This window comes from Oncorhynchus keta, chromosome 32 (assembly GCF_023373465.1).
Source record: "Oncorhynchus keta strain PuntledgeMale-10-30-2019 chromosome 32, Oket_V2, whole genome shotgun sequence".
NCBI lineage: Eukaryota > Metazoa > Chordata > Actinopteri > Salmoniformes > Salmonidae > Oncorhynchus > Oncorhynchus keta.
The window spans coordinates 34,368,015-34,390,735 of NC_068452.1; the positions used below are offsets into that span (position 1 = coordinate 34,368,015).

The following is a 22,721-nucleotide window of genomic DNA, read 5'->3' on the forward strand; positions in this document are numbered from 1 at the left end:
CAACATAATATTCTGTAATTGAAGTATAATGAAGCCTGTTTCTTGTGATGTTTTCGGTCTTCAGATATGGAACGCTGTGAAAGCCGGTTTGTGTCACAACCTGATCTGTTTCACCTGTCTTTGTGATGGTCTCCAACCCCCTCCAGGTGTCGCCCATCTTCCCCATAATCCCCTGTGTATTTATACCTGTGTTCTCTGTTTGTCTGTTGCTAGTTCGTTTTGTTCATAAAACCTACCAGCATTTGTTCCCCTGCTCCTGCCTGTTTTCGTGCTCCTGTTTTCTAGTCCTTCCCGATGTTGACCGTTCTGCCTGCCTTGACCCTGAGACTGCCTGCCGTTTTGTACCTTACCCCACCGTTCTGGATTATTGACCCCTGCCTTCCCTGACCCTGAGACTGCCTGCCCCTGTTGTTGTAATAGACTTTTGTTGCTTCGACACATTCTGAATCTGCGTCTCACCTAAACGTGATAGTTTGCCGATGAAGAGAGAGGCCCCAATGAATGTTCCAAGAGACTAAGGATATATCCTATATGCCATGGGTCATTGTGGCTAGCTACTTCTTGTCCCTCATGCTAGCCTTTACAACCAAATATCACTTCAGAAATGTCAACATTTTAAATATTGACATGGCCAGCATTGTAGACCATTTCTCCCCTCTTGCTGCAGATTGAACTGATCTAGAAATAACAGAGACATGCTGTTAAAACCTGCATGCTGTAAATGTTCTCAAATGTTTTGTCACCACTGCTTGTTGTGTAAATGTTGTCCTCATGCACTGTTGCTACTAATCTGGTGAGCACCAAATTTGTCCTCATAGACCACCGGGGTGTCTTGGGAACAGAACAGTCATGGCAATGGTTTGATGGCGTCCACATGTTTCCGTGTGACCTTATGGGTGTATGACTGTGGCTCCTTTCACATGCCAGAGTCCCCCTGACACACCACACAGGGCAAGGTCACCCAGAGCCACCCCATACTGCCACTACTGTCCCTAGCACTGTCCCTAGTCCTGTCCGTGGCCAGCGGAACACAACACAGGGTCACAGAGAAGAAGACAGAGCCCCGAGGTCAGAGGTGAGAGGCGCTCTGGTTGTGTGCTGTCTTTATCTCCACGGCTGGTGGTCCTCTATATGGTACAGCACAAGGCTGCATTGTACCCTACTGTACATCACTCATAATAGAAGGCCTGACATAGATGTTCACTCACTGTATGAGGCACACATGGTGCGGTTTGACTGGGTTTCTGCAGTCCATCTGACTCTCACACAACTTATGATTGATATAAGTGATATTCCCAATTCTCACATTTATAGAGAGAAAGCGAGAGAACACTGTATATAGAAATAATATGACATTTGAAATGTCTTTATTCTTTTGGAACTTCTGTGAGTGTAATGTTTACTGTACATTTTTATTGTTTATTTCACTTTTGTTTATTATCTACTTCATTTGCTTTAGCAATGTTAACATATGTTTCCCATGCCAATAAAGTCCATGAATTGAATTGAATTGAGAGAGAGAAGAAGGTAGTGAGGAAAACAGAGAAAGGAAGAGAGGACACAATTTCTTACACTTTCATGTCTGGACTAGTACATGTGACTATGTGTTGGGAAGGTTCTGGACATGCTCATGTGATTATGAATTGGGAAGGTTCTGGACATGCTCATGTGATTATGAATTGGGAAGGTTCTGGACATGCTCATGTGATTATGAATTGGGAAGGTTCTGGACATGCTCATGTGATTATGAATTGGGAAGGTTCTGGACATGCTCATGTGATTATGAATTGGGAAGGTTCTGGACATGCTCATGTGATTATGAATTGGGAAGGTTCTGGACATGCTTATGTGATTATGAATTGGGAAGGTTCTGGACATGCTAATGTGATTATGAATTGGGAAGGTTCTGGACATGTTCATGTGATTATGAATTGGGAAGGTTCTGGATTGGTTCATGTGATTATGAATTGGGAAGGTTCTGGACATGCTCATGTGATTATGAATTGGGAAGGTTCTGGATTGGTTCATGTGATTATGAATTGGGAAGGTTCTGGACATGCTCATGTGATTATGAATTGGGAAGGTTCTGGACATGCTCATGTGATTATGAATTGGGAAGGTTCTGGACATGCTCATGTGATTATGAATTGGGAAGGTTCTGGACATGCTCATGTGATTATGAATTGGGAAGGTTCTGGACATGCTTATGTGATTATGAATTGGGAAGGTTCTGGACATGCTCATGTGATTATGAATTGGGAAGGTTCTGGACTTGTTCATGTGATTATGAATTGGGAAGGTTCTGGATTGGCTCATGTGATTATGAATTGGGAAGGTTCTGGACATGCTCATGTGATTATGAATTGGGAAGGTTCTGGATTGCTCATGTGATTATGAATTGGGAAGGTTCTGGACATGCTCATGTGATTATGAATTGGGAAGGTTCTGGATTGTTCATGTGATTATGAATTGGGAAGGTTCTGGACATGCTCATGTGATTATGAATTGGGAAGGTTCTGGACTTGTTCATGTGATTATGAATTGGGAAGGTTCTGGACATGCTCATGTGATTATGAATTGGGAAGGTTCTGGACATGCTCATGTGATTATGAATTGGGAAGGTTCTGGACATGCTCATGTGATTATGAATTGGGAAGGTTCTGGACATGCTCATGTGATTATGAATTGGGAAGGTTCTGGACATGCTCATGTGATTATGAATTGGGAAGGTTCTGGACATGCTCATGTGATTATGAATTGGGAAGGTTCTGGACATGCTTATGTGATTATGAATTGGGAAGGTTCTGGACATGCTCATGTGATTATGAATTGGGAAGGTTCTGGACTTGTTCATGTGATTATGAATTGGGAAGGTTCTGGATTGGTTCATGTGATTATGAATTGGGAAGGTTCTGGACATGCTCATGTGATTATGAATTGGGAAGGTTCTGGATTGGTTCATGTGATTATGAATTGGGAAGGTTCTGGACATGCTCATGTGATTATGAATTGGGAAGGTTCTGGACATGCTCATGTGATTATGAATTGGGAAGGTTCTGGATTGGTTCATGTGATTATGAATTGGGAAGGTTCTGGACATGCTCATGTGATTATGAATTGGGAAGGTTCTGGACATGCTTATGTGATTATGAATTGGGTAGGTTCTGGACATGCTCATGTGATTATGAATTGGGAAGGTTCTGGACTTGTTCATGTGATTATGAATTGGGAAGGTTCTGGATTGGTTCATGTGATTATGAATTGGGAAGGTTCTGGACATGCTCATGTGATTATGAATTGGGAAGGTTCTGGATTGGTTCATGTGATTATGAATTGGGAAGGTTCTGGACATGCTCATGTGATTATGAATTGGGAAGGTTCTGGATTGGTTCATGTGATTATGAATTGGGAAGGTTCTGGACATGCTCATGTGATTATGAATTGGGAAGGTTGTGGACATGCTCATGTGATTATGAATTGGGAAGGTTCTGGACATGCTCATGTGATTATGAATTGGGAAGGTTCTGGACATGCTCATGTGATTATGAATTGGGAAGGTTCTGGACATGCTCATGTGATTATGAATTGGGAAGGTTCTGGACACGCTCATGTGATTATTAATTGGGAAGGTTCTGGACATGTTCATGTGATTATGGTGCTGGGACATGTGTCCTCTTTTTTCCTCACTTCCTTCTACTCTCTCTCTGTCTCTCTCTCTCTTTCGATCTCTTTCTGTCTATCTGTCTCTCTAACTCTTTCTCTCTTCTCTCATTTTAATCTCCCTCTCTCTGAACAGAGATGTCCCTGGCTGATCAGAAGCAGGTGTTTCTGCCTTTTTGAGAACCCAGAAGCAGCTGTCAGTTTGCCTCCTAAATGACACGTTCCTCACTATGTAGTGTACTACTTTTGACCAGGACACGCTACAGGCTCTGGTTAAAAGCAATTCACTATATAGGGAATAGAGTGCCAATTTGGACATAGCCTATGTGTGGGTGAGAGAGTGGTTCCTCCTCTCCTGATCTTTCTGGATTGATCTTTTCTCAATCTGTTTCACAACTAACTGAGAACTTCCAGCTGCGGCCAAGAGATGACAGAACATTAAAAGAAGAGCGATTTAAGGCCCCATCTGCCTGAAAAGCATCTCCAGCACAGTGCAGCAGGTGTCCACGGATAACCCACTTGCATTTGCAACGTGGCATTTCTGGCCCAGGCAGCATCCAAGCCCAGCACACAAACCTCACCCAAGTCGACCATCCAAAAAGTAACTAATCCTAGTAAGTGTCCAAGTTCCAAGTTCCGAACCGAATATCCAAAACCATTACGGAAATATTTTTTCCAAAACCCAAAATGAATGTCCATTATCCAAAACCAATATCAAGCCTTGTTTTGATCACCTTTACAAAACCTTGGAACATTCTAGTCCTACTATACCAAAGGTCATCTGGAGGTGGCGTTAAGGACTTCTGTTATAAATTTGATAATTTCCTTCATACAGTATATTTACTGGAACTCAAACCTGCTGGTCCCATAGACCTAACCCAGCCTGTGGAGCCAACCCAGGTCCCATAGACCTAACCCAGCCTGTGGAGCCAACCCAGGTCCCATAGACCTAACCCAGCCTGTGGAGCCAACCCAGGTCCCATAGACCTAACCCAGCCTGTGGAGCCAACCCAGGTCCCATAAACCTAACCCAGCCTGTGGAGCCAACCCAGGTCCCATAAACCTAACCCAGCCTGTGGAGCCAACCCAGGTCCCATAAACCTAACCCAGCCTGTGGAGTCAACCCAGGTCCCATAGACCTAACCCAGCCTGTGGAGCCAACCCAGGTCCCATAAACCTAACCTAGCCTGTGGAGCCAACCCAGGTCCCATAAATCTAACCCAGCCTGTGGAGCCAACCCAGGTCCCATAGACCTAACCCAGCCTGTGGAGCCAACCCAGGTCCCATAGACCTAACCCAGCCTGTGGAGCCAACCCAGGTCCCATAGACCTAACCCAGCCTGTGGAGTCAACCCAGGTCCCATAAATCTAACCCAGCCTGTGGAGCCAACCCAGGTCCCATAGACCAAACACAGCCTGTGGAGCCAACCCAGGTCCCATAAATCTAACCCAGCCTGTGGAGCCAACCCAGGTCCCATAGTCCTAACCCAGCCTGTGGAGCCAACCCAGGTCCCATAGACCTAACCCAGCCTGTGGAGCCAACCCAGGTCCCATAAATCTAACCCAGCCTGTGGAGCCAACACATTAATATAAACATAACCCAGTCTGTTACCAAAGCAGGGAGCTCCATATCTTGCAGCAGCAGTGGACCTCCCAGAGGCTGGGCTTATTATTCACTGACATGGCTGATTTCATGCCACATCCACCCTACTGGATTGACAGCTTCTTGGGTATGTGCTCCAGTGCCCTGTAGTGCATCTGTGTTCACCGTGCCTGCAGAGGGAATACCTGGCCTCTAGTTAGAACGTTTGGAGATTATGCACTGTCTCTGTGTTGACACCACCACTTCTTGACCTCTGTAATCGCTGTTCTGTTTTTTCTGCAGTCTGACAATTTGGCCTGCATGGCCCTCTGACCCTGACTGTAGAACAGACACATGTGGAAGTCACCCCTGTTGACCTCCTAAATTCACATGAGAAAGAAAACATTGTGATAGAGACATACAGGCCTTTACTATACGACCCTGATAGGACAGGAGGGCAAAGGTTACCATAAGTTCCCAGACGTTACTGCTACTGGCTAGTGTGCAGGTTGTGTGTGTGTATGTTGATGTGAGTGTGCGTTGGTTCTCTTACTATGGCAGAGGGAGTCGCTGATGGGGGTGCAGGCACTCAGCTCCACCTCGATGCCCTCATCACATATGGTGCAGGGCAGGCAGGGGTCCAGGGAGCTGTCCCGGTCAGAGTAGGTGTCGTCTATACACTCCTCACACACAGTGTCGTGGTTGTGCTCGCAGTGTGCCAACACGCCCTGGCCCGCCGGGCACACCGTGCAGGGCTCACAGCGCCCAGACACCTCATTCAGGTAGTAGTTGTAGTCACACACGCAGATGGCATTGTTGGAGTCAGTGCAGGGCGTCTGCATGCGCATCAGGCCTGTACACATGGTGCAGGGGATACAGGTGTCTGTGTGGCTGTAGGTCTCTGAGTAGGTCTCACCTGGAGGAGAAGAAAGAAGAGGGGTATAGAGAACAAAGAGGGGAGGATGAGACAGAGGGGAGAGGGGGATGGAGGGAGGAGAGAGAGACAGTCAGTCTAATGACATGAATCATGTTTACTGCTGCTGTGTTCATCGAGAGGGGACACACAGTGATCCAGTGGGCTCTGGATGATTTGTGTTCTGAGACATGAAAGGTGCTCTTGTTAAGGAAGGAGTCTGAAGCCCACCGTGCTCATTACTAGATTGATCTCTATGTGGACTGTACCGACTGTACTGTAATGATATAGCTCTCTACTGCTCTGAACAGAAGATGAGATGGCCTGTATTCAAAGTTAATCAAGCTGGGGTTTGGCACAAATGATCACTGGCAATTTGATGCTTGGCCACTCTTCATCATTTTAAAGTATGTTTCAAACTATTTCTGAAAATAATACATACGTCTAACAATATTGAGATGCATAAACGTAGCGCACGCCATACGCATGTTTCCCATTGTAAATCAGACTGTGCGTGTGTGAACAAGCATTATAACTCTGCCAGGAAAACGCCCTCCATTCACCTGACTATAACAACCTTCAACACACTTTATTTGCTGTATGATGTGGAACTATTGGAATTGGGCCAGGGGACGGCAGTTTCTAAAAGAAAGAGCAATGGCCAATTTGATCACATTTCTGTAGAGGTTTGGGCAGAATGTTTTAGTCTTTTACATTGACTTTTTCAAACGAAACATGCATGCTGCCTATACCAAGTGCCAAACACTTACCCTATTGATTGTATATTCAAAAATGTTTTAATTAAATGCTACAGCCCACACTTCATTGCAAAAGACACATTGTTTTGTTTATCGATATATTATTGTGTTTCTTCAGTATCTCCTGCCTTGGGTCTCTGAGATGTCGCACTCCTATCGCACAGCAATACTGTAGACTAAACCCATACTGGCAAGTCTTTTACACAAGCTACTGGTATATTTACTGTGTAGGAAGAATGTATTCATATTTTTCAGTAATTTATGCTGTATCTGGCTGTAAAGGGCAGTAATTAATGCTGTATCTGGCTGTAAAGGGCAGTGATTTCTGCTGTATCTGGCTGACAAGGGCAGTAATTAATGCTGTATCTGGCTGTAAAGGGCAGTGATTTCTGCTGTATCTGGCTGTAAAGGGCAGGAATTAATGCTGTATCTGGCTGTAAAGGGCAGTAAATTTATGCGGTTTCTGGCTGTAAAGGGCAGTAATTTATGCTGTATCTGGCTGTAAAAAGGCAGTAATTTATGCTGTATCTGGCTGTAAAGGACAGTAATTTATGCTGTATCTGGCTGTAAAGGACAGTAATTTATGCTGTATCTGGCTGTAAAGGACGGTAATTTATGCTGTATCTGTCTGTAAAGGACAGTAATGTATGCTGTATCTGGCTGTAAAGGACAGTAATTTATGCAGTACCTGGCTGTAAAGGGCAGTAATTTATGCTGTACCTGGCTGTAAAGCGCAGTCATTTATGCTGTATCTGTCTGTAAAGGGCAGTAATTTATGCTGCACCTGGCTGTAAAGGACGGTAATTTATGCTGTACCTGGCTGGAAAGGGCAGTAATTTATGCTGTATCTGGCTGTAAAGGGCAGTAACGTATGCTGTACCTGGCTGTAAAGGACAATGATTTATGATGTACCTGGCTGTAAAGGACAGTAATTTATGCTGTACCTGGCTGTAAAGGCCAGTAATTTATGCTGTACCTGGCTGTAAAGGACAATGATTTATGCTGTACCTGGCTGTAAAGGATGGTAATTTATGCTGTACCTGGCTGTAAAGGACAGTAATTTATGCTGTATCTGGCTGTAAAGGACAATCATTTATGCTGTATTTGTCTGTAAAGGACGGTAATTTATGCTGTACCTGGCTGTAAAGGGCAGTAATTTACGCTGTATCTGGCTGTAAAGGACAATAATTTATGCTGTACCTGGGTGTAAAGGGCAGTAATTAACGCTGTATCTGGCTGTAAAGGACAATCATTTATGCTGCATCTGGCTGTAAAGAACATCATTTATGCTGTATCTGGCTGTAAAGGACATCATTTATGCTGCATCTGGCTGTAAAGGACAGTAATTTATTCCATTTCTGGCTGTAAAGGACAAAAATGTATGCTGTATCTGGCTGTAAAGGACGGTAATTTATGCTGTATCTGTCTGTAAAGGACGGTAATTTATGCTGTATCTGTCTGTAAAGGACGGTAATTTATGCTGTATCTGTCTGTAAAGGACAGTAATTTATGCTGTATCTGTCTGTATAGGACGGTAATTTATGCTGTATCTGTCTGTAAAGGACGGTAATTTATGCTGTACCTGTCTGTAAAGGACAGTAATTTATGCTGTACCTGGCTGTGAAGGAAGGTAATTTATGCTGTACCTGTCTGTAAAGGACAGTAATTTATGCTGTACCTGGCTGTAAAGGACAGTCATTTATGCTGTATCTGTCTGTAAAGGACGGTAATTTATGCTGTATCTGTCTGTAAAGGACGATCATTTATGCTGTATCTGTCTGTAAAGGACGGTAATTTATGCTGTATCTGTCTGTAAAGGACAGTAATTGATGCTGTATCTGGCTGTAAAGGGCAGTAATTTATGCTGTATCTGGCTGTAAAGGACAATAATTTATGCTGTATCTGGCTGTAAAGGACACTAATTTATTCTGTTTCTGGCTGTAAAGGACACTAATTTATTCTGTATCTGGTTGTAAAGGACACTAATTTATTCTGTATCTGGCTGTAAATGACAGTAATTTATGCTGTATATGGCTGTAAAGGGCAGTAATTTATGCTTTATCTGTCTGTAAAGGTCAGTAATTTATGCTGTATCTGTCTGTAAAGGACGGTAATTTATGCTGTATCTGTCTGTAAAGGACGGTAATTTATCCTGTATCTGTCTGTAAAGGACGGTAATTTATGCTGTATCTGTCTGTAAAGGACGGTAATTTATGCTGTATCTGTCTGTAAAGGGCAGTAATTTATTCTGTATCTGTCTGTAAAGGACGGTAATTTATGCTGTATCTGTCTGTAAAGGACGGTAATTTATGCTGTATCTGTCTGTAAAGGACGGTAATTTATGCTGTATCTGTCTGTAAAGGACGATAATTTATGCTGTATCTGTCTGTAAAGGACGGTAATTCATGCTGTATCTGTCTGTAAAGGAGAGTAATTTATGCTGCATCTGTCTGTAAAGGACGGTAATTTATGCTGTATCTGTCTGTAAAGGACAGTAATTTATGCTGTATCTGGCTGTAAAGGACAATAATTTATGCTGTATCTGGCTGTAAAGGACAATCATTTATGCTGTATCTGGCTGTAAAGGATGGTAATTTATTTTGTGTCTGGCTGTAAAGGACAGTAATTTATTCTGTATCTGGCTGTAAAGGACAGTAATTTATGCTGTATCTGTCTGTAAAGGACGGTAATTTATGCTGTATCTGGCTGTAAAGGGCAGTAATTTATGCTGTATCTGTCTGTAAAGGGCAGTAATTTATTCTGTATCTGTCTGTAAAGGACGGTAATTTATTCTGTATCTGTCTGTAAAGGACGATAATTTATGCTGTATCTGTCTGTAAAGGACAGTAATTTATGCTGCATCTGTCTGTAAAGGACGGTAATTTATGCTGTATCTGTCTGTAAAGACCAGTAATTTATGCTGTACCTGGCTGTAAAGGACAATAATTTATGCTGTATCTGGCTGTAAAGGACAATAATTTATGCTGTATCTGGCTGTAAAGGATGGTAATTTATTTTGTGTCTGGCTGTAAAGGACAGTATTTTTTTCTGGATCTGGCTGTAAAAGACAATAATTTATGCTATATCTGGCTGTAGAGGACAGTAATTTATTCTGTATCTGGTTGTAAAAGGGCAGTAATTTATGCTGTATCTGGCTGTAAAGGGCAGTAATTTATTCTGTATCTGTCTGTAAAGGACGGTAATTTATGCTGTATCTGTCTGTAAAGGACGGTAATTTATGCTGTATCTGGCTGTAAAGGACACTAGTTTATGCTGTATCTGGCTGTAAAGGACAGTAATTTATTCTATATCTGGCTGTAAAGGACAATAATTTATGCTGTATCTGGCTGTAAAGGACAATAATTGATGCTGTATCTGGCTGTAGAGGACACTAATTTATTCTGTATCTGGCTGTAAAGGACAGTAATTTATTCTATATCTGGCTGTAGAGGACAGTAATTTATTCTGTATCTGGCTGTAGAGGACACTAATTTATTCTGTATCTGGCTGTAAAGGACACTAATTTATTCTGTATCTGGCTGTAAAGGACAATAATTTATGCTGTATCTGGCTGTAAAGGACAATGATTTATGCTGTATCTGGCTGTAAAGGGCAGTAATTTATGATGTATCTGTCTGTAAAGGGCCGTAATTTATGCTGTATCTGTCTGTAAAGGATGGTAATTTATTCTGTATCTGTCCGTAAAGGACAGTAATTTATGTGTATCTTTCTGTAAAGGACAGTAATTTATGCTGTATCTGTCTGTAAAGGATGGTAATTTATGCTGTATCTGGCTGTAAACGGCAGTAATTTATGCTGTATCTGTCTGTAAAGGACAATAATTTATGCTGTATCTGGCTGTAAAGGACAGTAATTTATGCTGTATCTGGCTGTAAAGGACAATAATTTATGCTGTATCTGGCTGTAAAGGACAATAATTTATGCTGTATCTGGCTGTAAAGGACAATAATTTATGCTGTATCTGTCTATAAAGGACAATAATTTATGCTGTATCTGTCTGTAAAGGACAGTAATTTATGCTGTATCTGTCTGTAAAGGACAGTAATTTATGCTGTATCTGGCTGTAAAGGGCAGTAATTTATGCTGTATCTGGCTGTAAAGGACAATAATTTATGCTGTATCTGGCTGTAAACGACAATAATTTATGCTGTATCTGGCTGTAAAGGGCAGTAATTTATGCTGTATCTGGCTGTAAATGGCAGTAATTTATTCTGTATCTGGATGTAAAGGACGGTAATTTATGCTGTATCTGTCTTTAAAGGACGGTAATTTATGATGTATCTGTCTGTAAAGGACGGTACTTTATGCTGTATCTGTCTGTAAAGGACGGTAATTTATGCTGTATCTGTCTGTAAAGGACGATAATTTATGCTGTATCTGTCTGTAAAGGACGGTAATTTATGCTGTATCTGTCTGTAAAGGACAGTAATTTATGCTGTATCTGGCTGTAAAGGGCAGTAATTTATGCTGTATCTGGCTGTAAAGGACAATAATTTATGCTGTACCTGGCTGTAAAGGGCAGTAATTTATGCTGTACCTGGCTGTAAAGGACAATAATTTATGCTGTATCTGTCTGTAAAGGACGATCATTTATGCTGTATCTGTCTGTAAAGGACAATAATTTATGCTGTACCTGGCTGTAAAGGGCAGTAATTTATGCTCTACCTGGCTGTAAAGGACAATAATTTATGCTGTATCTGTCTGTAAAGGACGATCATTTATGCCATATCTGGCTTTAAAGGACATCATTTATGCTGTACCTGGCTGTAAAGGACAATAATTTATGCTGTATCTGGCTGTAAAGGACATCATTTATGCTGTATCTGGCTGTAAAGGACATCATTTATGCTGTATCTGGCTTTAAAGAACATCATTTATGCTGCATCTGTCTGTAAAGGACAGTCATTTATTCTGTATCTCTCTGTAAAGAACAATAATCTATGCTGTATCTGGCTGTAAAGGACAATAATTCATGCTGTATCTGGCTGTAAAGGACGGTAATTTATGCTGTGTCTGGCTGTAAATGGCAGTAATTTATTCTGTATCTGGCTGTAAAGGACAATAATTTATTCTGTATCTGGCTGTAAAGGACACTCATTTATTCTGTATCTGGCTGTAAAGGACACTAATTTATTCTATATCTGGCTGTAGAGGACAGTAATTTATTCTGTATCTGGCTGTAAAGGACACTAATTTATTCTGTATCTGGCTGTAAAGGACACTAATTTATTCTGTATCTGGCTGTAAAGGACAGTAATTTATTCTGTATCTGGCTGTAAAGGGCAGTAATTTATTCTATATCTGGCTGTAAAGGACAATCATTTATGCTGTATCTGGCTGTAAAGGACAATAATTTATGCTGTATCTGGCTGTAAAGGACTGACACTTTCAGACAGAGAAAACAGTGGCCAAGTGTCGTGGACTTGTCAACAATGTTTTGATTTCAATTCCAAAAATAAAACAAATTGATTTTCGTTCTTCTCACTAACAGCAAATGGTTGCATCTTGTTATTATGTTTTTATGAATAAGCATTTCCTCATATCCCCCATTTGCACAACATACTTCCTTGCCTGCTTGCAATACAATACTACAACCAATAGAAAATGTGCGTGGAGGAAAGCACATTCTCAAGCCAAGTTCACTTTTTATAAATGACAACTGGCACACACATGTTTTGTGTTATATCTTGTCGATAAGCAATGTTTATGACTATTTGCTGAGCCAGTTGTAGTTGTCTTTATGAAGTTCCATTAGTAGAATGTGCTCTTCAGGAATGTTGGTGCTCGAAGTTGAACCATGAAGGTGTTGACCCCAAACTGGGTTATTCTCATGCTGAGAGTTCTTAGCGGTACAAAGTCATTCATTAATATTGCATGTTCTTATAGATTTTTTTTCAGATATAATTGGAACCCTGCTGAATTATTCATAGAGTCTGTTATTTTTGTGGCTGTAGGAGATGAGAGTGACGTTTGGCGGGAGAGGAGGGGAGAGGAGGAGAGGGAGGAGAGGGAAGAGATAAGGAAAGGAGAGGATAAGAGAGGAGAGGAGGAGAGGGAGGATGAGAGGGAGGAGAGAGAAGAGGAGAGGAGAGGATAAGAGAGGAGAGGATAAGAGAGGACAGGAGGAGACGGTGGAGAGGAGGGGCAGGCTGGTTTGAATAACAGAACAGCGGGATCCCCACCAGGTATAGGGTTCCCCAAATCCCTCTGTACTCCTGTGTGATGCTCTTCTAAATGGGGAACAGGAGAGAGGAGGCATCTTCTGCAATGTAGAGCTTTAGAGGCTTCCCTTGCTATTAGAAACAACAAGTGATGCATGTTTTTGTGTGTCTACATCTGCGTGAGAGCAACGTGTGTGTGTGTGTGTGTGTGTGTGTGTGTGTGTGTGTGTGTGTGTGTGTGTGTGTGTGTGTGTGTGTGTGTGTGTGTGTGTGTGTGTGTGTGTGTGTGTGTGTGTGTGTGTGTGTGTGTGTGTGTGTGTGTGTGTGTGTGTGTGTGTGCACATGTCTGTGTGCACATGTCTGTGTGCACATGTCTGTGTGTGTCTGTGTGCACATGTCTGTGTGTGTCTGTGTCAGGACGAGCAGTGAGAAGTGTTGAATGGCAGTTGTTGTTGTGTTCAGTAAGAGAGAGAGAGCGTATTGCTGGTGTGAAAAGCCCTGCAGCAATGTCCCAGCACTTGCCTTGCCTTGTAAACTCCTCCAGCATGTAAACACAAGCACAGGCTGAGCCTAATATCTCTAACACCTTGTAAACAGCAGCACAGCTTACTACCTGACAACACAGGGTGTCATCTCCCTTACTTTAAACACACTGGAAACAGAGGATGTGAGAGGTAACGGCATTGAAACATTAGTGGAGGATAAACAGAACAGGAATGGATAAAACAGGCTCATACTGTGACAACAGGATTGGATAAAACAGGCTCATACTGTGAGAACAGGATTGGATAAAACAGGCTCATACTGTGACAACAGGATTGGATAAAACAGGCTCATACTGTGAGAACAGGATTGGATAAAACAGGCTCATACTGTGACAACAGGATTGGATAAAACAGGCTCATACTGTGACAACAGGATTGGATAAAACAGGCTCATACTGTGACAACAGGATTGGATAAAACAGGCTCATACTGTGACAACAGGATTGGATAAAACAGGCTCATACTGTGACAACAGGATTGGATAAAACAGGCTCATACTGTGACAACAGGATTGGATAAAACAGGCTCATACTGTGACAACAGGATGTTATTTCCTCTGAGTTTCCAACTCCAACCATTTGAGGTAACACAGTGAAAAACACAGTGAAAAACATTGACGATGGTCCAAAATTGGATGATCCAAACATGACAACATGTTACAGACCATCAAAAAGACGATCAAATAGTAAATATAAATTCATATGTTTCATAAGAATCAGGGAACATGTGACAGGGCAATGGAGAGACCTGAGGTTGAGCTCCCTCCACTGACAGGTGGTAGCCGAGGTCCAGTGTTATTGTTCTCTTACATTTATTCTCAGCAGGCATTTGGCAGTGAGTGGTTCAGATGGTGGTCTGGTCTCTTTATATGGCTCTGGCTAGAGGTAGCAGAGCAGCTCTGACATTGACTGAGTGAGTGGGGCCTTCGATCTGGTGGATAAATAACTGACCTTAGGGTAAATAATGATTTGAAGTAGGACTCAGAGCCTTTGTTTTTCTTTTCAGTCAGGCTTGACGGTACAACCTTTCCTCAACCTCCCCAATTATCCCGCAGTGCAACAGGCCTCTACCTAATTTTAGCTCGCATGCATAAACCCCTATGCGATCATTGTATATAAACATGTCTAAACATGACTGAATGCTCCAGAACCACGCACATGTGAGAGAGACAGAGAGAGAGAGAGAGAGAGTGTGTGTGTGTGTGAAGGATGATGTTCCGAACCACACTGTCTCTCAGTAAATCAGTTACCATGCCCGTCACTAGATATCTAGCAGTATGATCCTCATGGTTCCTCTCAACCTGACCACCCTCCTCTAGATATCTAGCAGTATGATCCTCATGGTTCCTCTCAACCTGACCACCCTCCTCTAGATATCTAGCAGTATGATCCTCATGGTTCCTCTCAACCTGACCACCCTCCTCTAGATATATAGCAGTATGATCCTCGTGGTTCCTCTCAACCTGACCACCCTCCTCTAGATATCTAGCAGTATGATCCTCATGGTTCCTCTCAACCTGACCACTCTCCTCTAGATATCTAGCAGTATGATCCTCATGGTTCCTCTCAACCTGACCACCCTCCTCTAGATATCTAGCAGTATGATCCTCATGGTTCCTCTCAACCTGACCACCCTCCTCTAGATATCTAGCAGTATGATCCTCGTGGTTCCTCTCAACCTGACTGCCCTCCTCTAGATATCTAACAGTATGATCCTGTCAGCAGTTAGTGATTGAAGGCTGAGGGATGTGGTGTAAATGTGCCAATTCAGCCTGAGAAGGCTCCTCCTCTCACATCGAAGTGTTTCGACCCCATTAGATTAGCATCATTAATAATGCAGTTCTGGACATCCTTAAGTTTCTCCTGTGTCCATCCTCTTTCATCTTCTCCATTGTCAGCACTATCCTGCTGTGTTCTTCTAGGGGACTGTGGCCAATGGCCATTTCCCCTCTAATGTCAGACAGCTTTCCTTCCTTAACTCTTGTCTCTCTTTCTGCTATGCTAACATAACATATTGACCTTTCACTGGCTCTTGTTTCTCTGTAGGGCTATACGTTAAACGTTCTGAAACCTGCATGCCGGTTTCTATTTGTCTTTTAAAACTTGAAACATTTATTTAACAGTGTGTAATTATCGCCATGCTTCAGGTGTCTGCTTGGCTCGACCCCAAGGTTTACAACATCTGTTTAGGGTATTATTAACATTCCTATAATGCTATTATTAGGATGTTTAAAAGAGAAGTCATATCTGGTGACAGTTATGTTATCCCTCATTAGCTCACCTAGTGCTGTTGTGGGATCAGTGGAGTAATGCAGTAGTTTCCGTTGTAGGAGCCACAGGGGACTCTCAAACTAATTTCTCCTCATTCCCCCCATTACCCACTGATCCACAATCAGTCAGTCCTCTTTTACACACTCCATTGACTAAGATAGCTGTGGTTCTCCTCTCTCTATGTCCTTCTCTCTCTCTGTCTCTCTCTCTCTTTCCCTCTCTCTCTCTCTAAATCCCCAACTGAACCCCTTCCAGTCAGAGGACATTCTAAATGCTTCATTGACTGGCCTTTTCTCTCTCCATCCCCACTGATCCCCAGTCAGTTGCAGCCCCCTTTGTGATGCTTCACTGAGAAGCAGCTCTGGATGTGCTGTGTCCCATGACAGGCAGAGAGAGAAAGTGGAAAGGACTGATAAATATTTTAGCGGTGCTGACGTTGGCAGGCGTCTAGACCTGAAAGGATAGGGCAATGAGGAGGGGAGGTGTTAGCGGGACAGGAAGTAGAGTATCCAGAGAGGAAGAAGAGGTAAATAAAGATGCACCCATATTTACCATGAAACTGTAAATGGATGCTCTAAATGTTTTTTCATCTTTTAAAATATGAATACCTGCGCTTTATGAAATACTGCTTCTATCTACGGATATAGCTTTTGTTATTCAGGATTAAGCTCCGTGCTTTCAGCCACTGACATCCATTTATAACACTCCCAGGCCCTATTTTGTTAGTGTTTCAGGGATGCATCAAGCACAATAAGATTTTATTGGGACAAACAAAAATGGACAGGCAGAGAACAATTGTAAATTGACTCAAATTGTCACAAACTAATGCAATTCTGCTAAATTGTGGAATGTTTACCACATTATTGATACCATGTCTGTATCGTGGCTCACGATAATAGTTTTCTAGGGCTTCCCGAGTGGCGCAGTGGTCTAAGGCACTGCATCGCGGTACTAGAGGTGTCAGATGTAGATGTTGCAGCGATGGGACAACACTGACAACATTGTTTTCTGCATCCCTGTGTAGGATATCAGATGGGCGTGATGCATTGGTATAATTAGTCTGTTTAAATGTTTAAAGATACAGTCATATAGCACCATGCAAGATGAATGAGCAGACCCTGCTCTTTGGTGCCTGATGCTCCCTCAGACCAGTTGTTGTCCCCGTTACAGCCGATGAGTCACATAAAGACTGGTAGGGGATGAGAGTGGAGCGCTCTGTAGTGGTTTATTATTTCCCATGAAAAAAAGTGACAGCATTTATACATTTTAATTTATTAAAATATATATATATATTTTTTATTTATTTCACCTTTATTTAACCAGGTAGGCTAGTTGAGAACAAGTTCTCATTTGCAACTGCGACCTGGCCCAGATAAAGCATAGCAGTGTGAATAGACAACAGAGTTACACATGGAGTAAACAATTAACAAGTCAATAACACAGTAGAAAAAAAGGGGAGTCTATATACAATGTATGCAAAAGGCATGAGGAGGTAGGCGAATAATTACAATTTTGCAGATTAACACTGGAGTGATAAATGATCAGATGGTCATGTACAGGTAGAGAGATATTGGTGTGCAAAAGAGCAGAAAAGTAAATAAATAAAAACAGTATGGGGATGAGGTAGGTGAAAATGGGTGGGCTATTTACCAATAGACTATGTACAGCGGCAGCCATCGGTTAGCTGGTCAGACACCTGATGTTTGAAGTTGGTGAGGGAGATAAAAGTCTCCAACTTCAGCGATTTTTGCAATTCGTTCCAGTCACAGGCAGCAGAGTACTGGAACGAAAGGCGGCCAAATGAGGTGTTGGCTTTAGGGATGATCAGTGAGATACACCTGCTGGAGCGCGTGCTACGGATGAGTGTTGCCATCGTGACCAGTGAACTGAGATAAGGCGGAGCTTTACCTAGCATGGACTTGTAGATGACCTGGAGCCAGTGGGTCTGGCGACGAATATGTAGCGAGGGCCAGCCGACTAGAGCATACAAGTCGCAGTGGTGGGTGGTATAAGGTGCTTTAGTGACAAAGAGAAGAGCAACATCATTGATATATACAGAGAAAAGAGTCGGCCCGAGAATTGAGCCCGAGAATTGAGCCCTGTGGCACCCCCATAGAGACGGCCAGAGGACCGGACAGCATGCCCTCCGATTTGACACACTGAACTCTGTCTGCAAAGTAATTGGTGAACCAGGCAAGGCAGTCTTTCCGAAAAACCGAGGCTACTGAGTCTGCCGATAAGAATATGGTGATTGACAGAGTCGAAAGCCTTGGCAAGGTCGATGAAGACGGCTGCACAGTACTGTCTTTTATCGATGGCGGTTATGATGTCGTTTAGTACCTTGAGTGTGGCTGAGGTGCACCCGTGACCGGCTCGGAAACCAGATTGCACAGCGGAGAAGGTACGGTGGGATTTGAGATGGTCAGTGACCTGTTTGTTGACTTGGCTTTCGAAGACCTTAGATAGGCAGGGCAGGATGGATATAGGTCTGTAACAGTTTGGGTCCAGGGTGTCTCCCCCTTTGAAGAGGGGGATGACTGCGGCAGTTTTCCAATCCTTGGGGATCTCAGACGATATGAAAGAGAGGTTGAACAGGCTGGTAATAGGGGTTGCGACAATGGCGCCGGATAGTTTCAGAAATAGAGGGTCCAGATTGTCAAGCCCAGCTGATTTGTACGGGTCCAGGTTTTGCAGCTCTTTCAGAACATCTGCTATCTGGATTTGGGTAAAGGAGAACCTGGAGAGGCTTGGGCGAGGAGCTGCGGGGGGGGCGGAGCTGTTGGCCGAGGTAGGAGTAGCCAGGCGGAAGGCATGGCCAGCCGTTGAGAAATGCTTGTTGAAGTTTTCGATAATCATGGATTTATCGGTGGTGACCGTGTTACCGAGCCTCAGTGCAGTGGGCAGCTGGGAGGAGGTGCTCTTGTTCTCCATGGACTTCACAGTGTCCCAGAACTTTTTGGAGTTGGAGCTACAGGATGCAAACTTCTGCCTGAAGAAGCTGGCCTTAGCTTTCCTGACTGACTGCGTGTATTGGTTCCTGACTTCCCTGAACAGTTGCATATTGCGGGGACTATTCGATGCTATTGCAGTCCGCCACAGGATGTTTTTGTGCTGGTCGAGGGCAGTCAGGTCTGGAGTGAACCAAGGGCTGTATCTGTTCTTAGTTCTGCATTTTTTGAACGGAGCATGCTTATCTAAAATTAAGGACTCTGGGGGCAGGGTTCAGTCAAACCTTAGAATACAAGTCCATATTAGGATGTCCCTGCTGCTTTTGCAGAGAAGCCAAGCGGCTCCAGTTTCCTGCTGTAATCCATCACTTTGTGTAATTTGCTAATAATAATGATTAATTAGTCTCCATTCCTCATCCCCTCCTCTTCCATTTCCATTTCACCTCCCTTCCAGTTGTTCTTTTACCTCTCCATGTACACTGTCTGGTTGGCTGTTCCCCAACTGACCAGCTGCTGTGGATGAGACTTTGATCTTAAACTGCCAAGCTCCAGGAATGTTTGGAGGTTACATTAAATAATATGTGCATACCATGTCTTTACACATTGTTGGGCAGCAGTTCACAGGCATCCCAGGCCAGTGTTGTGTGTGTAGGAGCTTCTTATGGTAATACTATATCAAGCAGCAACACAGGCCATCCTCTGACTAAATTACTTAATTGATCTAATTTTAGACTTCGTCTGTTCTGTGTCCTGCTCAAATTGTGTTGGAAGACACTGGCATTCCTGGGATTTGTAAAGGACCTCAACTGAAGAATACTTTGTCTGTAAATTGTCACAGTTATGAAAGAAGATCCTATTTGTACGACTCAGTCAATAGAGTAGACCTGAACCCAGTCATGAGTCACAATGCACTCTGACATTCTGCTCATCCACCACAACCATGCAGTGACCTTTGAGAACTACATTTTGACTTATAGAAGTGCTGTAGAATCCAGCTGACTCTCTCTCTCTCTCTCTGGATTCTATTTCTATGCTACGCAGTGACCTGTGAGAACTACACTTTAACTTCTACTATGCATCTTAGCTACTGTAAAGGACAACAACAGAAAGAGAGAGAAAGAGAGGGAGAATGGTGAAACAAACCCTCAGAAGAAGTGCATATGTATGTTTGCATAAAGGCTCTTCCTCTCTGTAGGACGTTGTTGCACAACATTGGCACCTCTCCCGTCCCGTTTTATCCTCCCTCTGAATCAAAGGGTTTCAGCCTGAGTTGTAAGTGAACACATTTGGTCCCACTTACAGCCGTCAAACATAGGAATCCCTGCCTGTTTCTAGAGAACACTTTGTTAGTAAAGCAGGGACAGAAGGATTTTTTAAAGTTATGTGCAAATTGGACAGTAACATTTTTGTTCAGGCTTTTTTCTGTTTTGATTGGATGGTTTTAGACGGTGGGGTATTAATGTGTAAATTGCCGTTGATGGTGTAAATGAGTGCATATAAAGTGAAATGTATAGTTCAGCGATTTTTATGCCATGGAAATCATTGCGGTGGGTAAGTCCAAACAGTGTAAAGAAAAGTTCTAATATACTGTATATGTACTTTTTAAATACATTTTCGGCTTATAAAAACACTTTTAGTGTGTACTTAAATGACTAAAACCAGACATAAAGTGTGTAAAAAAGATAATGGACCTATATATTTTTTGATAACATAATCATTGAGAACTAACAATCCCCAAAATAAAAACTAGACAGACAGGGAGAATTGAAAATTCTAAAAACAATGAATTTACCATTATAGATTTTGTTATTATGTTTGAGCAAAAAAACACAACATTAGCCATTCTTTACCCTGCCAAGATGGGGGCTTCTAAAATGATGACGCGCCAACGGGCCAACCGCGCCCCCTGCCATGCCCACCACCTAAGCCCCTTTTTGATCCAGAAGAAAACCTCTAGTTGTGCACCTGAAAATAGCTGTGTGTTCATGCCTGTGTGCATGTGCATAATAGAGTATGCCTGTATAGATGTGTACTTGTACATTTGAAGGATGAACTCACTGTCTAGGCACTGGGCACAGACGGTCTGGTTGGCACCACACCTCCTCACCACCCCCTCTCCAGGTGGGCACACCTCGCAGCACTCTCCACCCTTGGTGTACTGGCCTGAGTCACAGGGCACCTGCACCGCCCGCTCCGTCTTAGAAGCCACCAACACCCCAACCTGCCACAGACAGAGGAACAGACAGAAGGGTGTTAAAGCAGAGGTCCCCCATAATACTGGCTCATAGAGGGGAACAGATAGAAGGGTGTTAAAGCAGAGGTCACCCATAATACTGGCTCATAGAGGGGAACAGACAGAAGGGTGTTAAAGCAGAGGTCACCCATAATATTGGCTCATAGAGGGGAACAGACAGAAGGGTGTTAAAGCAGAGGTCCCCCATAATACTGGCTCATAGAGGGGAACAGACAGAAGGGTGTTAAAGCAGAGGTCCCCATAATACTGGCTCATAGAGGGGAACAGACAGAAGGGTGTTAAAGCAGAGGTCCCCCATAATATTGGCTCATAGAGGGGAACAGACAGAAGGGTGTTAAAGCAGAGGTCCCCCATAATACTGGCTCATAGAGGGGAACAGACAGAAGGGTGTTAAAGCAGAGGTCCCCCATAATACTGGCTCATAGAGGGGAACAGACAGAAGGGTGTTAAAGCAGAGGTCCCCCATAATACTGGCTCATAGAGGGGAACAGACAGAAGGGTGTTAAAGCAGAGGTCCCCCATAATACTGGCTCATAGAGGGGAACAGACAGAAGGGTGTTAAAGCAGAGGTCACCCATAATACTGGCTCATAGAGGGGAACAGACAGAAGGGTGTTAAAGCAGAGGTCACCCATAATACTGGCTCATAGAGGGGAACAGACAGAAGGGTGTTAAAGCAGAGGTCCCCCATAATACTGGCTCATAGAGGGGAACAGACAGAAGGGTGTTAAAGCAGAGGTCACCCATAATATTGGCTCATAGAGGGGAACAGATAGAAGGGTGTTAAAGCAGAGGTCACCCATAATACTGGCTCATAGAGGGGAACAGACAGAAGGGTGTTAAAGCAGAGGTCACCCATAATACTGGCTCATAGAGGGGAACAGACAGAAGGGTGTTAAAGCAGAGGTCACCCATAATACTGGCTCATAGAGGGGAACGTTTTGAAGGCAAAAATGACAGCCAGATGCGTATTACAATCATGTTCCTAATCTAACCTCGTATCATGATTCGCAATAATTCATTTTGTCTACATCTAAATCAGAGACTAATTCTTCTACAGAGCAATACATTGTCCCATCCTCAGAGAGCCTTTAAAGGCACATAAAGGCAAGCCTCAAGGTGCTCACCCATGACTGGTCCAAGTAACACCTATAAACATATGTGCCTAATGCACAACCTCATGTTGCATGTTAGCACTTCAATATATCCTCCCCATACACACACACACACCCATGCATGCACACACTCGTGCACACACACACACTTCCCCCCCAGAATTCCTGTTCCGATCATCCATGTCCAGCCCACTGCCCTTCACACTGAAGCTGTCAGTCTGCAGGGTGTTTACAAAGACTCCTGAACCCATTCATTTATAAGGAGAAGATCTACCTTTGTTTTTCTAATACTTGATTTTTGTTTTCCTCCCCATAGGGGTTACTCTCCTCCTTATTTATTCGCTTGTAGTGCAAGTGTTAGTTGAAAACTGCTGGCTGGAGCATACTGCAACGGAGCTGTCTACGGGGCTATTGGTCAGACTCTGTACTGTTGATGGAGGGCCTGGGAGAGTTAACGTCCTTGTTTTTCTCTCTAATTGCTAGGTGTGGTAAAAGA

The 22,721-nt window shown here is 43.2% G+C and overlaps 1 protein-coding gene across 1 annotated transcript in view; it reads right to left on the bottom strand.

Moving 5' to 3' along the window:
- The window catches only part of LOC118375905 (tumor necrosis factor receptor superfamily member 16-like), a 51,157-nt gene that overhangs the window by 23,881 nt on the left and 4,555 nt on the right, over positions 1 to 22,721 (bottom strand). Inside the window, exons 2-3 of the mRNA XM_052491557.1 lie at positions 20,916 to 21,078; positions 5,795 to 6,157 (exon numbers count right to left, since the gene is read on the bottom strand). Of these exons, the coding sequence (XP_052347517.1) occupies positions 5,795 to 6,157; positions 20,916 to 21,078 (526 nt within the window). The remainder of the gene's footprint in view (positions 1 to 5,794; positions 6,158 to 20,915; positions 21,079 to 22,721) is intronic.